The sequence below is a fragment of the Hippocampus guttulatus genome, chromosome 19 (assembly GCF_054856545.1).
Source record: "Hippocampus guttulatus isolate MCC_2025c chromosome 19, RoL_Hgut_1.0, whole genome shotgun sequence".
Classification (NCBI taxonomy): domain Eukaryota; kingdom Metazoa; phylum Chordata; class Actinopteri; order Syngnathiformes; family Syngnathidae; genus Hippocampus; species Hippocampus guttulatus.
The window spans coordinates 10,325,891-10,342,816 of record NC_141279.1 but is presented as its reverse complement, the minus strand read 5'-3'; the positions used below and the strand labels follow the sequence as shown (position 1 = coordinate 10,342,816).

Genomic DNA, 16,926 nt, shown 5'->3' with positions numbered 1-16,926 from the left:
CTCACTCATTAGTGTCGGGCAGAACCCTTTTAGGTTACAAGTGGTTCCTGCTCATAATCACCACTAGATGACATAGGAACACTAACAGGGAAACAATTCAATGGGGAATATAAAAAGACCGTGTAACCCCATACATAAAGCGCATCGGCTTATAGGGCGCACTGTCAGCTTTTGGGAAAATTTAGTGTTTTTAGATGCGCCTTATTATGCGGAAAATATGGTAACGTGGTGTGCGACGGCTCTCTAGTGGACACAGATTGATCAATGCGGCCATGAAAGTGACTCCGCCATCATGCAGCTTTGCTTGATGCTGCCTGAGTTTACCACTGTTGTGCGATGTTTGCAATGAGGTGATTTCAGCTTTTCCTTAAGAAAACACTTTTATATGACAGTTTCCCCTCGATTCGTTCCAAGGCAAAGGTGACAATTAGCCAATTGAAAATAGAATATTTACTTTTGAATCATTCGAGATTTGTTCTCCATTTTCAAACTTTTCCAATCAAGTGTGGTGCCTGAATTAACATTTGGATAAGTTGACAGCTCAATCAACCCGTGCTTGAATCTTTAAAGCGGCTATTTTGGGTTGTACATGAATTAATTGGTTAGCACGTCGGCTTCACAGTGCAGAGGTACCGGGTTCGATTCCAGCTCCGGCCTCCCTGTGTGGAGTTTGCATGTTCTCCCCGGGCCTGCGTGGTTTTTCTCCGGGTGCTCCGGTTTCCTCCCACATTCCAAAAACATGCATGTCAGGCTGATTGGACGCTCTAAATTGTCCCTAGGTGTGATTGTGGGCGTGGATGGTTGTTCGTCTCTGTGTGCCCTGCGATTGGCTGGCAACTGATTCAGGGTGTCCCCCGCCTACTACCCGGAGGTGGCTGGGATAGGCTCCAGCACCCCCCGCGACCCTAGTGAGGATCAAGCGGTTCGGAAAATGGATGGATGGATGGATGAATTAATTGACATTAAGTGAAACCTTTAATGTCAAACACAATGCTTTCCAGGGCCACAGGTTGACTTTTTCAGCTTTCAAAGTATTTTTTTTTTCTTTTTGGAAAAAAAAACGATTTATTTCTCTGCCCCTAAATGCCACAGGAATTCTGCGTTTTGAAGTTTTCAACCTAAATATTCATGAACTGTTCAACCCTTTCAGGGACAGCGGTTACGGCAGTGGACAGCTTATCACATTATCAGGTTACAGGGTGCATGAAAGGTTTCATAGAAAGAAACTTAACCACTTTAAATGTAATGGAATTCTAAATGCATCGATGGCCGCTAGCTAGAAAGGGTGAATGCATACGGGGGACGTCATATTTTAGTGATGATGCATCGCAATCATTTAATTGCCCCCAAGAGTCAAGCAGGAAGAGGGAATGGGTTTAAAATGTTTTTTGTACGGGCACGCTAATATGTGGCCCGCGACAAAAATGAGTTTGACACCCCTGCTTTAGATCTTTAAATCCAACTCGTGAAAAATGGGAGCAAAAACCAAGTGTTGCATTTATATTTTTCTTCACCGTATATAAAAAAATGAATTAACCCTTTCATGCACCCTGATAAACTGTCCACTGTCATAACCGTTGTGCCTGAAAGGGTTAATTTGGGTTCTAGATTTCTGTGGTGCCATCGGAAAAATAACACAAAAAACATCCCAAAACGCAAACTTTATAGGATTTAATAGCTCAGGTGTAGAAATTGTGCTGTTGGAGAAAAATGCATGTTCTAATCTAAAATCTTATTCATATGGCTTTCTGAATTACTTCTGTGAATGTGATGCATAATGTTGTTCAATGCTTTAAAAAAAAAACATTTCAGTGAATGTTCCTTTTACAACTTTGCACTGCAGGCATGCATCAACTATTTTATCAATTGACAACAAAACCCCCCCTCTTCTCTGAAATCAATCGCAGGTGTCCTGGTCATGATCTCTTCCTTTACATTAGCAATGGGAAACATCGGGGCGGCGCGGAAGCTGCACCATAACCTGCTCGTCAACAAACTTCACACACTCCAGTCGTTTTTTGACACCACTCCCATAGGACGCATCATCAACCGCTTCTCCAAAGACATCTACTTGATCGATGAGACCCTGCCTTCTACTGTGCTCATGTTCCTGGTCACCTTTTTTGTGTCTCTCTCCACCATAATTGTGATCATTTCCAGCACTCCCATCTTTGCGGTTGTCATAGCACCCCTGGCTTTCGTATACATCTTTGTCCAGGTATTCAGCGAAACGGAAAACAATGCATGCTGTGTGCATGTTTGCAGTTGTTCTAATGCTCCAGTGTTTGGTCTTTGTTTTCATCTTCTTTTTTTTTTTTTTTCGACAGCTTTGGCCATGCTGAGCATTGCTGCTTTGATTCATCTAACCAATTCATTCTGCTTTCTTGTCACACCCACATTCTTCTTCAAAACGCAAGCGTAAAAAAGACATAATCGATAAAACTATGGCTCTTGTAGTGGCGGAGTTGGACTGATGCAACTGAATTCACAGCTTCGAAATAGTCACTCACTTTTAAGGTCTTTCGAGGATCGGGTAACGGCAGAATTGTACTTCACAGTTACTTTACACATTTCTTTTTTAAATCGTAAATTTTCTTAATGGTGGAAGTGGCCTCTTATTTGAGCGAAAGAAAAATATGATTATGCTTTTTACAGCTCAATATCTTAATTTCAGTATGGGTCGGCGTATTGCAGCCTCAGGCTCGTGGCTGTGAAAAATGCACTGATACCTGAATTCAGAGGATTTTACTTGATAAGATGCGGATCCTAATCCATTAACGCAGTTGTTGTGTTGCCCCCCCCCCCCCCCCCTCCCCACACCTTACCCCTTTACCCTGCTTACTCCCCTTCTCGCAGGTCTGCTGTTGTTGGCTAACTGCATGTTGTCCCAGGCCTACAGTATGGTACGGGCAGCCAAGCTCATGCACCGCAACCTGCTCCAGGGGGTCCTGCGAGCGCCGCAGGCTTTCTTTGAGAGCAACCCCATTGGGCGGTTAATAAACCGCTTCAGCAAAGACATGGATGCCATAGACTCCCAGCTCCCACATCAAATTGACATATGGATGCGCACTTTCTGGTACACACTGAATGTGCTGCTCATATGCTCTGCCCTCACCCCCATGTTCCTCATAGTCGTAGCCCCGTTAATGGTGTTCTATTGGTGGGTTCAGGTAAATAGTCAACAAGTCTGTTTCGTGCATGTCTGACCGTGTTGCGGATGAGAAAGTGTGCTGTAGACTGTTCTTTGGGTGGGAGTGGATTTTTGTGCGTTTAGTGGTCAGATGTTAGGGCTAGATCGTCTCATACTTCACGGTTCACTTGGTGATATTTATAATCTTCTGGGGGAGTTTTTCATGCAAAAATCATAGATATAGTGGTACCTCGACTTACACGAACGTCTCTTCCTACGAAATTTTCAAGTTACGAAACGTCTCAACAGGAGAATATCGCCTCTTGTTACGAAAGAAATTTCAAGGTACGAAAGGTAAAAACACAGGATGGGCTGCTGGTCGCAGCTCCGAGTTTCCTGAACGCAACATACTTATAGCTGCTCTGCCATTGGCTATAACCGAGCATCATCCTGGCATCCCATTGGCTAAGAGGGACCTCTACCGAATGTGTCTATTTGTAGATAGATAGATAGATAGATATGCAGTGTCTATGTCTATGTAGCATCCTCGTCGGGCCATAAGGCGTTCCGATAGTTTTACGTAAATATGAATCACCCAGAAAAAGTGTTCACCAGTCGGGTGATCACGCTCACGATGCTAATGTTTGCCTTGGACATTTTCGAAGGATTGTCAAAAGCCGACAAAAGCAAACGTCCTCGGATCAGTTCTTTACAACACGGCATGCAAAATTGTGCAATAATCTAATTGTAACATGTATTTGTTACATATTTTGATGCACTTTTATGCTTTAGGAAACATTCGTGTCTGAATTTTGGAGAAGGGGCTTGGAACAAATTGGGGCATTTACGCGTCTCTACTTCCAACATTTTCTAGTTAAGAAATTTCTTCCAGAACATTAATTTTGTAAGTAGAGGTACCACTGTACTAATATAGTAACTGCGATGGTAATGCAGTCTGAAAGCTCTGGTGGCAGAAATAATTTGTTATTGAATATGTCGATCATTTTTCTCCATAATCTGGAATATTTTGTGTGTTGTGCTCATGCAAAACAAGCCAGAGGCGGCATGTGCACCTTTGTGGTATTAACACAGACTGTCGCTCTTTAACCCTTTCAGGGACAGCAGTTACTACAGTGGACATCTTATTATGCTATCAGGTTACAGGTTAACATTATTGGTGCATGAAAGGGTTCAATGAGGTGGGGGATTTGTTTCTACAAAGGATGTACAGCAGACTCATTGGCACATTTAGATTCTGTCAAGATAACATAAAAAACCAGCTGAGGCCTACCTTACTCACTATTTTCCGTGTCATTTTTTTATGCGTTCGTTTTTTTTCCCTATAGTAGTATTTGGTTTATATTCTCATCAAAGAGCAAATAATAATAATACAGCATCTTTGGATTGACTGCTGGGATGTTGGTATCAGTGAAAATAAAGTTTAGCTAGTTTCATTTCATTGGTGATGGTTGAGCTAAATCTGGGCAGTTATTCCAGTGTTTCTTGGGTATATGTCAGACCATGAAATGGTACCTATTTTCACAACATTTGCACTGTTTGGGGCTATACCAGCTAAATCATGAGAAAGGATGTTCCTTCGGGACCTACTTTGGTTGTTGTTAGCAGATTTCATTGTATCGTCATGCATTGAGTCTCCATCAAGCAGGCATTTAAGTTGTCTCATTACATCCTGTGCCTCGGAAAGATTATTCCTGCCACTGGAACAGCTTTAGGATTGTAGCAGATCATAGCTGTGTTATCAGATCCAGGTGAATGTTGTTGCTGCTGAAAAAAAAAGTGGTAGTTGTAATTATATAGCCAATTTCTGCTCATAAATGATCCTATTTCTTTTCTGTCGAATTAGTAAATTAATCGAAATTCCGAGTATACTTTTCATGTGATTGAGAACTACGACTAGATAATTTCGTTCTCATTGTTGCATCATTTTTCAGACAAAAATGATTAAAAAGTGACTATGACGATCATTAATCATTTTGAATGAAGCGAGCACACAACTGAATTGGTCAATGTCGATGGATTTTGAAAACAGACTGTGGGTCATTGTAACATTTGCTTTCCTTTTAATTCCGTACTAACAAGCTGGATCATTTCTTGGACTGTCATGATATTTTTCCCTGCATGGCATTTCTCTTTTGTGTCCCTGCGTGTGAGTGCTTTGTGGATATCGATCAAAGCCAAACTACTTCTAACACACAGAGCACATTTTAATCAGGGTGCAAGTCAGTGACCACAGCGAGGTCCTTCTTGTGATTGTGAGAATACAATGCTCAACAAACCGCCTGCAGTCCAAGCCTAATATTTACATGCAGTGCAGTCTGTAAATATTGACTAAGGCTATTAGCTTAGAGTGGATTTGCATGTTGTTGACTCGACCCTCAGAGGGGCTCAAATCGCGCTTACAACCTTTAATATACTTATTTACTTTGATATCTGACACTCGTTGCAGGTATTTTGTTAGCGCCAGCTTTAACATCGTGTCTGATTGCGCAAGTGTGTATGCGTGTATGTTGTACCGTGTTTTATGTGTTTTTGCAATATGTAAACCTGAGTTACGTAATAGTTTGGAACCTCACGTTTGTTTTTCTTCCCTTGCTGCCTTTAAGAGATTTTACGTTGCCACATCTCGGCAGCTGAAGCGTCTGGAGTCTGTCAGCCGCTCGCCCATTTATTCCCATTTCTCTGAGACCATCACTGGCTCAAGTGTTATCCGAGCCTTTGGCAGACACCCTGCCTTTGTTTTCATGAATGATATGAAAGTGGATGAGAACCAAAAGAGTTACTACCCCGGGATTGTGTCCAACAGGTACGTATCTTGTTTCCGTATGTTTACACAACACAAATTATTTTTATCAGTGCCTGTTCCCTTGGCTTGGTCTTTCTGTTTAGTTTGAGGTTCATTTACAGTATCTTATTTATGTATTTTGTGACATGAAGCACAAGTACATTTTGGTGGTTAATAACCCGAAAGCAAGCTGGGGCTCTGTAGACGGGGCTCTGCCAAGATCTCTGTCTTTTACCGCCGCCGAGCTCACCCAACCCCTCTGGGTCCCTTCCACGGGTGGTGAGCCCACGAGGAGGAGGACCCAGGTCGCAATGATCGACTTTGTAGTTGTGCCATTGGATTTGCGGCCACTTGGGTGAAGAGAGCGGCGGAGCCAAGCACGACCTGCTGGTGTTTTGGCTCCTATTTAGGGGAAGATACTCGACCTGGCAGACTCAAACGTATTGTGACGGTTAGCTGGGAATGTCTGGCAGAATCCCCTGTCAGAAAAAGTTTCAACTTCCACCTCTGGCACAACTTTGCCCACATCCCGGAGGAGGCAGTGGACATTAAGTTCGAATGGACCGTGTTCCATGCCTACGTTGTTGTGCTGGCCGATGAGAGTTGTGGTGGTAAGGTGGTTGTTGCCTGTCATGGCGGCAATCCCCGAACCCACTGGTGGACATCGGCAGTTAGGGATGCCGTTAAGCTGATGAAGGAGTCGTATCAGGCCTTTTTGGCCTGTGGGACTTCGAAGTCAGCTGGCAGGTAGCAGCTAGCCAAACATGATGCAGCTTCAGCAAAAACTAGAATGTGGGAGGAGTTCGGTGAAGCCATGGAACACTACTTCTGGATGCCTTCAAGGAAAATATGATCCACCATTCGGCTTCCCAGGAAGAGGAAACCAGCGTACCATTAAAATTGTGTAGAGTGGAGATTGGGCGCTGCTGACCTCGACTTGGGACATCGGGAGGAAGAATACTTCAAAGACCTCCTCAATTTCACTGACATGCCTTCCTTTGAGAAAGCAGAGCCTGGGGACTCTGAGAGGGACTCGCCAAGAAGTCGCTGAGGTGGTTAAAAAGCTCCTCTGTGGCAAACTCTTGGGGGTGGATGAGATTTGCCCAGAGTTCCTAAAGACTCTGTATGTTGTGGAGCTGTCCTGATTCATAGGCCTCGACAACAGAGCATGGACATTGGCGATAGTGCCTCTGGATTGGCAGAACTGAGGGTATGTTCCAATTACTGAAGGATCACACTCCTCAGCCTCCCAGGTAACGTCGATGCAGGGGTGCTGGAGAGGAAGGTCCATCTTGTGGTCGAATCTCAAATTTAGATCTAAGGTGGAACAGGGGACCAGCTCTTACACCTTTGTCAGTGTCCTCGTGGAGTTTGCTCAACCAGTCTACGTGTTCTGTTGACTTGGAGAAGAAGGCATTTGACCGTTTTGGTCAAATGCCTTGTGGAGTTCTGGGGAGCGGGGAGATGGGGGTAGTTTGGGAGCACGGGGTTCGGTCCCTCTAGCACTGATGTCAGATTTTGTTCTGATTCATTTTCAATGAGCAACGGACTCTGCCAAAGTTGTCCTCAATTCCCGCTTCTTTTCATAACATTTATGGACAGAATTTCTAGGCATCACTGAGGCATTGAGGGGGAGGAGTTTGGTGGTCTCAATATTGCACCTCTGCTTTTTGCAGATGCATATCATCTGCTCTGTGATGTACTGTTGGCTTCTTCAAGGCACAATATCGAGGGTTGGGCATTGTTTGATTTTGGGTGATTCCGGTTCCAATCAAGGTTCTTCGATTCGATTCCACTTCCTAACGATTCTCGATTCAGATTCTTAAATAAAGGGGAAAAAAAGGAGGGAGGTTATCAGAGTCATTTTACCTTGCAGCTCAGCAATGTGGTGGACCACTGCCTTTGACACAGGAGACCGCCATTCAAATAGCAGTCACGACCGCAATCATCCTAATCTGTATGCTGGATCCTAATTCCAAATCACTGCCTGTTTTGAAATGAGTGGGATGCATCGGGAAGGGCAGCCGCCCGGTGTAAAAACTATGCCCAGCATATAATCACTGTGATGAGATGTGTTCATATTCCTCACATGAAAAAAAAATCTCACTGACTGCAGTGTCAATTTTCCACCAAGAGAGGGTGCAAATAGACCAAGAAGGTCCTGAGTGGTTTAGAAAGGAGTACAGTGGACTTAATGCGGCTTGGAAATGTTTGCGTGGATGGCGTACAATAGTGCCGGCAGTTTCCCGGGGCAGAAACATCTCCGTCCACCATTTTTTGTGGTAGACTTTATTCGCCCCCCCCCCCCCCCCCCAGTCCTTATATAGCCAGTATATCAAATCTCTCAGGAATAGGCATGGAAGTAAGGCACCACAATTAAGCAACCAAATTAGTAACACTCCCCCGAGGCATCTCCTTCCTGAAATAAGTTAACTCTTTCATTCCATAAGACATACTTGTACGTCTTTTTAAAATTAGGCCCCGCCTACCAAGGACGTACTTGTACGTCTAAGTCTTTTTTTATTTATTTTTTGCTTCATAGAGAGGAGGAGGGTCTGAAGCAATCTGAATGAGAATAAGCCGTTTGCATTGTAAATCATGTAAAAAAGCGACCAGTAGGTGGCAGTGGTGCCTCACGTGCTTGAAATGCATGCCTTTACAAAAAGCTCTTTTTGTCCGTTTTTTTGCCCAGGAATCGCCATTTTCATGAAACTTAGCCATTTTGTAATGCGGATTGCTGAAGAATGGAAAAAGATAGAAACCATTTTTTTTCTGCTGAAAGAAGAGAGTCCATGTTTATATAGCATTAGAACCAAATATTCTGTGGGCCTTGCAAGATCAGTCAAAATCCAGTAAAACGCTGGGATTGAATGAGTTAAATGACTTTATTATATGTTTGTCCTACAGGTGGCTGGGTGTGCGCATTGAGTTCATCGGCAACTGCATCGTGTTGTTTGCTGCTCTGTTTGCGGTCACTGGAAAGAATGACCTTAACCCAGGCCTTGTGGGTCTATCAGTGTCTTATGCTTTACAGGTACAGAAAATACATTCTTGAATTTCTGTCTTTTATTAAACACAATGCAAGCGTTTGGGCTGTTCTGACTATTCTCTACTCTTATCGTACATGATTTTCTCGAGTAACAGCATATGACTTAGTATAAGATCAACACAGAAGAAGACTTGACTAGTTTTCATTGCCATCACATCATTTATGTTTTTTTTAAGTTGAATTCACATTGTGTTTGCGCGTCACTTGCGTTTGTAGGTGACCATGTCTCTGAATTGGTTGGTGCGGATGACTTCCGATCTGGAGAACAACATTGTAGCTGTGGAACGAGTAAAGGAATACTCTGAGACCAAGACAGAGGTACAGTATGGGGTAGTTTTTAACCACAGCAAACAATAAACTCAGCCTATGAAAATTCAGACGCTCATAAGAATTCTGCCTTGTTTTTTTTTTAAGGGGGGGGGGCGTTGTTTACCTGCAAATTCACTCCCGAGTGTATTTATTTTCTATGTAATGTAAAATATCTACAGTTTCCTTCAAATGAGATCAACGAGTGCAATGAAATGGTGGATCGATCGCAAACACATTCTAGTTTCTGGAAAATGAATGTGTTACACTCATGCCAAAGCAGCTTGTTTCTTTACGGATAAGTGCTCTTAATAACACATAGGCTGGTAAAGAGTAGGTATTTACAACACATTCCTAGATTCCTGTCCTTCTGCCAGCTTTCTCAAACAGCGACAATAAATTTTAATTCAATCCAGAAATGGCAAATTATGCAAACCAGGGCATTTTGGTCATGTAATTACAACTGGCCATTTGTGCATTATACATTGTACTTTTAAATGGCATTTCTGGATCTGCTAAATTCTCAGTAGTTATTTTCATACAGGATTTGCCATAAATTGTAACTGTAAAGACAGATTATAATAAAAAAATGGAGCCTTGCTGGGACTGAAGTGTGCATTCTCACAGACAATTTGGTGTGTTCAATGTTAAAGGATGTGTACGGTTTTATGCATTTTACACTAGGGCTGTGCGATATATCATTGTCATAGCAATATCGAGATATGAACCTTCAGGATTAATTAATGTCCAAAATTAAAACGCTTATCAGTACTGGACTTTTAACGCTCGCCTCAACATACCTCGTTTCAAGTTTGCCGTTGTTGGAGAGCTAAAGCCACGCTATGGCAATCATCTGATGGAAGGAGAGAGAGAGCATGAGTCACACACACGCAGACGTAGTACCACACTTGCGAGAAATGTCTTTGTCCTCAACCATCGAGAAGCAGTTGTGCACCATCAGGCCAAAGCAAGTAGATCTGGTACTCATATGTTGTTTTTCAACTGGTCTTAACCATATTTATAATTTCATCTGTGCCAATGGATGAAATAGCGAGGCTTGTGGTAAAAATGTATGAGCGGTCCGCGCCTCGTAGGTCCATTCATTTGAATGGGAGCAAGTCTCACCTTTCAATATAGCCACCCTTTCCTCATCATTATCGCCCACGTACTATATTTCAGTAGCAACCTGTGTGTTCCCTGACTGTCACCATCTTTTTGCGGATTAAAAAAAAGTGATGTAATGCAATATATTGTATGGAGAGCCTCAAAACGTGGGACAGGCAGGCACGGTTCACACTGCTGGAGTGTAAGAGTGAGTGGCCAACCGTTTTGGTTTATTTTTATATTTTATTTTTTTTGGCGACGGTCCAGTCCAAGACGGGTTCGGAAGCCTCGTGCCTTTTGCGGTGGGCCTTAGTACTAAAGCACACATTGATGCTGTTCATACACACACACACACACACACACACACACACACCTATGTTGTTGCATCATTATTTATCGTTCAAGCACAATGACAGTATAATGTGAATTCCTTTATTTTTTTTATTTATTGCTAACTTTGTTCATGTTGATGACTGCCACTAAGTTATTATTGAAAAAAATGCTCTTTCCACATACCGTTTGATATTTTTATTTCTTTTTTTTTTAAAGCTTAATTTTCCGAGCAATATCATTATCATATTGAGAAATCTGACACGAATATCAAGATTTTGTCCACATTGCCCCCACACTTAATATACACTCATCCAGATAATTAGCCTGTAATTTTGAGCCTGATTACCAACTAACTGTAGTAACCATATTAGCTAACAGTTAGCTTCACTTGTTCAATTTTATTCTTCTTACAACTACACGTTCTGCCATGTGGCACCATGCTCCTTATCAAAGCTGATCTTGAGTACAAGATACAAGAGCAGAAGGCATGCAGATGTTTTTCTCTCCATCATGTGTCGGGTCTCTTACGTTGTCAAATTTAAAAAGGTCATTTAAAAAAAGCGGTGAGGGCTAATGCAGTGTTTCTCAAATACTGGGACGCCCCTGGGCTCCGTCAAGGGGGGCGCGTTTGACCTCGGGGAAATATGTTTTTTTATTTTTATAGTCCTAAAATAACATGCAGTTGCACCTCCACTATGTTAGGGGGCAATGGCGCTCTCATTGGCAGAGTTTGCGCAGGCGCATTCTCAGGGAGGAAATATGACGAGGCGTTAGGCTTCAATGTGACGGCAGTGCCAGATGAGGAAAGATCGATGTGCTTACTGTGTCTAAAACTTTTGGTAGCGGACAGCATGAAGCCAAATAAATTAAGGCGTCACTTAAAGACATTACACCCCAATCACGCTGATAAGCTGCTTGAGTTTGTCTCAGCGAAAACGTGCCGAATATTGCCAACAATCATGCTGCTTTGTTGACTACTACTTCAGTAAACTAACATACAGCCTGGTCCCGGCTACACACTGAGCAGGAGCCGAGAGTTGCCGTGTCCTGCTTCAAACCTCGCTTCGAAAAGCGCAGCATTGCAAAACGTGCTCATTAACTCATTCAGTACCAGCCAATTCTGGACCAAGTCTGAAAAGACGTTTAAATACGTCTTTGGGAGTGAATGAGTTAATCCAGACATCATCTTTGATTAAAAAAAAAAAAGCACAAATTCTTTTATTATTTTTGTTTTGCTGGTTAGTTTTTTTTTAATATTGTGCTCCTGAGATAATGTTGTAATTAGTTTGAATACATTGTTAGTTATTGAGTTTATGTAATTTTATTTTTCAGTATCGTATGGTTTGACATGGTCAGTCAAAAGATATTTATTGTTAAATTAAGGATTCAATATTATTTTTGAATTTCAGATGCACTTTAAATCTTTTCTGTTCCAGTTACTAAAGCTATTCTTTGTTGGAAGTTGGTCCATATTTCTTTTTTTATTCTCTTATACGTTAAGAAGGATACAGTGTTATGCAAAGGTGTACTTATAACAATTTTATAGGCAAATGATACTATTTATAGTCGTGCGGGGGCAGAGGGGCGCGAGATGTTTTCCTCTTCCTTGGGGGGGCATGACAGAAAATAATTGAGAACCACTGGGCTAATGCACAAAAAACTTGTAAGAGGGCAGAGATGAAAGTTGACACTTTTGAGTGACAGAATGAGGGATTAAAAATAGAGGTTCTTCATCTGTTCTTCTTTTTGTATTTAAATGCAAAAGGCACCCTGGGAAATCGAGGACAAGAAACCCCATCCCGATTGGCCCATGCAGGGGAATGTGGAGTTTCACAATTACAGTGTCCGATACCGCGAGGGACTGGATCTGGTTCTGAAAAACTTGACGCTGAGTGTCAAAGGAGGAGAGAAGGTAGGGCGGCGGTGGGGGGGGGGGGGGGGGGGGGAATAAGGTTTGTCGAAGAGGAGCACGTTGGGACATCATGCATGGCATGATTCCATTTTCTGCAGGTTGGTATTGTGGGTCGAACAGGAGCCGGCAAGTCATCCATGACGCTCTGCCTCTTCCGTTTGCTGGAAGCCGCTGAAGGCGAGATCTCCATCGATGATGTTAAGATATCGGAGATTGGCCTCCATGACCTGCGGTCCAAACTTACAATCATTCCACAGGTACATATCTTAACACAAAAATACACATTGTGTTTGTTTTACTGTCCAATGGATGGTTGAAGAAGAGCATAGTTTCTGCAAATTAGTGCAACAGAGGCTTTATCACCAAAACACACGATCTTATATTTATCACCTGAATGTAAAAGTGCAAAGTAGCAGCGAGTACATACACCAGAGCTAATTTTATATTACCAAGTATCATACTTTTCCTGTGGGGAAATTGAAAAACGGCCCGCTCGAAGTCTACAACCCACATTGATGAACATGTTTTGCAAGTTTGGTGTGGCTTTTAGAGCGATTTTAAATTTGGCATCAACAAAATGGAATGTCTGACAATTTCATACGACCGTTTGTAAAATGCTACTATGCTAACATATGACAAGCTAGCCCCTTGAAAAAGAGTGATGGGAATAAGCTTCGTGTAATTTCCAGACGACAAAACGCACCTTATTAAAAGCTGCAACAGCTAAATTGAGCCGTGAAAACAAATTTCGCAAAGAAAGAAGTCATTCAGAGGTAGACCTTGTTTCCCCACAAACAATGCCGAGCTCACCTCGTTACATGGTGGCGTCCCAGAATCTTTCTCAGGCTCTTGTTGTGACCCGAAGCAAATTCGCAGACGAGCTTCACCACGCTTTTAAAATCCGTGCAGGGGGGTGCACGGACTTTGAATAAATATACGTCACAGCGGAGTATAAGTAGTCGGACCAGCCATATAATGAAAAAAGTACGGTAATTTATTTTTGAATAACATTGTGTACGGTATTTTGCGCACAAGAAGGCGCTTAAGATTATAAGGCGCAATGAATGTCCTATTTTTGAAAAGGTTTTCATATGTAGGGCGCACCGCACACGGTTTTGTTATGCATCCACTAGATGGAGCTACGCTAAAGGAATACAATACAATACAGCTTGATTTATATAGCGCTTTCACAACCGCCACAGTGTAACAAAGCGCTTTACAGAACATTTAAAATAGTGTGACCAAGAAATCAGAATATCGATCCACATATAAACCGCATCGGATTATAAGGCGCCATGTCGGCTTTTGAAAAAAATGGAATGCTTTTCGGTGCGCCTTATAGTGCGGAAAATTACGGTACCTGTGTGTGTTTAGTACCGTCTGTTCAATAAATGTTCAACCAAAAGTGTGCTTTGAGTTTTGGCCCTCTGTGAGTTTTTCCTCACTGTGTTACACTAATAAACTTTACATGAGACATTATGGACAATTTGAAGTTTGAACTGTACCATTTCTTTTTGCATCTCTTCTACACAGAGTGACTCCACAAGGGGGCACAAATTTCCCAACAGTGTTATAAATGGCACGATCCGCGTAGAAAACCATTTCCAATAGCATTTTTTTGTTTGTTTGTTATAGGTTGGACTTGTGTGTGTGTGTGGGGGGGGGGGGGCAGCACTTTGTTCACATGGCGCATACCAGAAAACACCATTGCAGACACATATAATCTGTTGTCTGCTCAACGCTCAACGGATATTCACTTCCCAGCTAAAACTTTTTTTTTTAATCTAACCAAATCGGTCCCTCATTTCACCATTTTACTCATCTTGGTTTGATACCATCTGCTTTGTTCTGATATAGAATATGATGTCAGCATGTATGTGCGTGTATGTTTTTGTCCCAGGAGCCAGTCCTATTCTCTGGAACACTCAGGGTGAACCTTGACCCCTTCGAGAAGTACAGCGATGACGAGGTGTGGAAAGCTCTGGAACATTCCCATTTGCACAAGTTTGTGAGCAACCAGCCAGCAAAACTGGAGATGGAGTGCTCAGAGGGAGGAGAGAACCTCAGGTAAGGAGCAGGCAATGGTTCCCCATGATTCATTGTTAGCATTGAAGGCCTGACTGTGAGATGCCCCGGTTGCATTTTCTCAGCGTGGGGCAGAGGCAGCTGGTGTGTTTGGCCCGAGCCCTTCTCAGGAAGACGCGAATCCTCATACTTGATGAAGCGACTGCTGCTGTCGACTTGGAGACGGATGATCTCATCCAGTCTACTATTAAGACTCAGTTCGAAGACTGCACCGTCTTTACTATTGCGCACAGACTCAATACAATTATGGATTATACAAGGTGAGAAGCCTCTTTGCCGTGTATTATTTCATTCAAGTTGTGAGATTTAAAAAAATTTGTCAGTTGGCTCACTTAGAAGTAACTCCCAATATTTTCTAATGGTTATCGATTATGTTAAGCCTTTCATGCGCCAATAATGACAACCTGTAACCTGATAACATGATAAGCTGCTAAGGGTTAAAACACAGAACAGTTTAAGATATACAATGATCCCTCGCTATATTGCGCTTCATTTATAGATTTTTTTTTTTCCAAAGTACTGTGTTCAGAAAAAAAAAAAGCCAAATGACTATATATGCAAAGGGGATTCATTCAAGGCGCATGATTGGTTCCCGGCGTGATGTCGACCAATGACAGCACGAGTGGATTTATCCTGTGAGCTGATTGGCTGCGCATCTTCACAGCCCTGCCCAGCACCTTCCCTTGTGTCGAGTCACGCTGCTGACTCTCTGGCATACTGTCTCTTCTGTTGTGTTTGCTACGTGTGTGGCTTTTAACAATCCTTTGAAAAAGTCCAAGGCAAACATCAGCATAGTGAGCATCAGCCCGACTGTTGAACACTTTTTCTGGGTGATTCACATTTACGTAAAAGTATTGGAACGCCTCATGGCCCGAGCGAGGAATGACGAGGACGATGCAAAGACACATATCTGTCTATCTACACACACATAGACACATTCGGTAGAAGTCCCTCTTAGCCAATGGGATGCCAGGAAGATGCCAGGTAATAACCAATGGCAGATCAGCTATAACTATGTTGCGTTCAGGAACATGTTTCCATCCTGCAAACATGACGGATTGCATTCATCCCAAATAGCTCAACTTTGGTTTCATCTGACCGCAGCATTTTTTTCTGAGCATAAAGTGAGCAAATTTCAGTTGGATTCAGCAGGGAAATCAAATCCTGATTTCTCCCCCCGCCACCACCGCACGCATCGCTATGAGAAATGTTCATACTTTGTGTCCTTGCAGAGTGCTGGTGTTGGACAAAGGACAGATTGCAGAGTTTGATACTCCTTCAAATCTGATATCACAGCGCGGAATTTTCTACGGAATGGCGAAAGATGCAGGACTGGCGTCGTAGAGGAGCAGCTTTTCATAAACAAGAGTTTCGAGTCTTCACAGCGCTCCTGTCTGAAGCGCCATTGCAGACTTGCGTCAAATAGCAGTTGCGAAGAACTACACGGAGTCGCTTAATCATCTCGCGCTGAAAGGACAGCCCCCGTGTGTCACGAAAATGGCACAGTAAAGAAGAAAAACAAGCTTTATTTGCTCCTCCAAATTTGATTAGAAGTGCCTTCAGCCAGTGAGGTGAAGAAAACAAGTGAATGTATCGTTTTCTCGTGAGCTGTGTCAACCGCAAACAAAACACCGGTTAACAACAAAGAGGCATTTTTATGTTACTTTTTTTTTTCTTACCAGTGATAAAAGATTCAGTGGCACTGTACTGTCTGCAAAAAGAAAAGTGATGAATCCACTTATTTTTGTACTTAACATTATTTAAGCTGTTGGGGGTTTTTTTTGGTTGTTGTTGTTGTTGGTTTGTGTACTGTTTTTTTATGCAGCTAGGGATGTTCGTTCTGTTGTGATTTTTCTGTGAACCAAATCTATCTATAAAACTTGAATTCTGTAACACCAAAATATGAAATATTGTAATGCTTGTATTAAAAAAGGAAATTATGATTGTGGAAGATTGATGCATTCATGTCTTGTTTTTTTTTTCTCTCAAATTATAGTTTATTAACCCTCATTTTTTAGGAACATTAATTCTGGACTAGTTCCCGATAAATCACACTTTTTTATCCTAATTGTTTTCCCTCTGCAGAAGAAAACGAGCGGTGCCAAATTCAAGCATAATAAAAATGTAAATTATAATAGTCCAGGCAGTGTGGGTTCACTTCATACTTAGGGACAGTGTGAACGGTTGTGTGACCCTTTCAGTAG

General features: G+C 42.4%; 1 protein-coding gene across 2 annotated transcripts in view; it reads left to right on the top strand.

The window, feature by feature from the left end:
* The window catches only part of abcc3 (ATP-binding cassette, sub-family C (CFTR/MRP), member 3), a 55,521-nt gene extending 38,848 nt beyond the window's left edge, over positions 1 to 16,673 (top strand). Inside the window, exons 23-31 of one of the 2 annotated variants that reach the window (XM_086137722.1) lie at positions 2,857 to 3,170; positions 5,755 to 5,954; positions 8,841 to 8,967; positions 9,199 to 9,300; positions 12,491 to 12,637; positions 12,736 to 12,894; positions 14,538 to 14,704; positions 14,788 to 14,982; positions 15,955 to 16,673. In XM_086137722.1, coding sequence (XP_085993848.1) covers positions 2,857 to 3,170; positions 5,755 to 5,954; positions 8,841 to 8,967; positions 9,199 to 9,300; positions 12,491 to 12,637; positions 12,736 to 12,894; positions 14,538 to 14,704; positions 14,788 to 14,982; positions 15,955 to 16,066 — 1,523 coding nt within the window. In that variant the 3' untranslated portion in view covers positions 16,067 to 16,673. Of the gene's footprint in view, positions 1 to 1,907; positions 2,219 to 2,856; positions 3,171 to 5,754; positions 5,955 to 8,840; positions 8,968 to 9,198; positions 9,301 to 12,490; positions 12,638 to 12,735; positions 12,895 to 14,537; positions 14,705 to 14,787; positions 14,983 to 15,954 lie in introns of both variants that reach the window. The other variant, XM_086137723.1, reaches the window with a different exon arrangement.
* Positions 16,674 to 16,926: the final 253 nt, after the last annotated feature.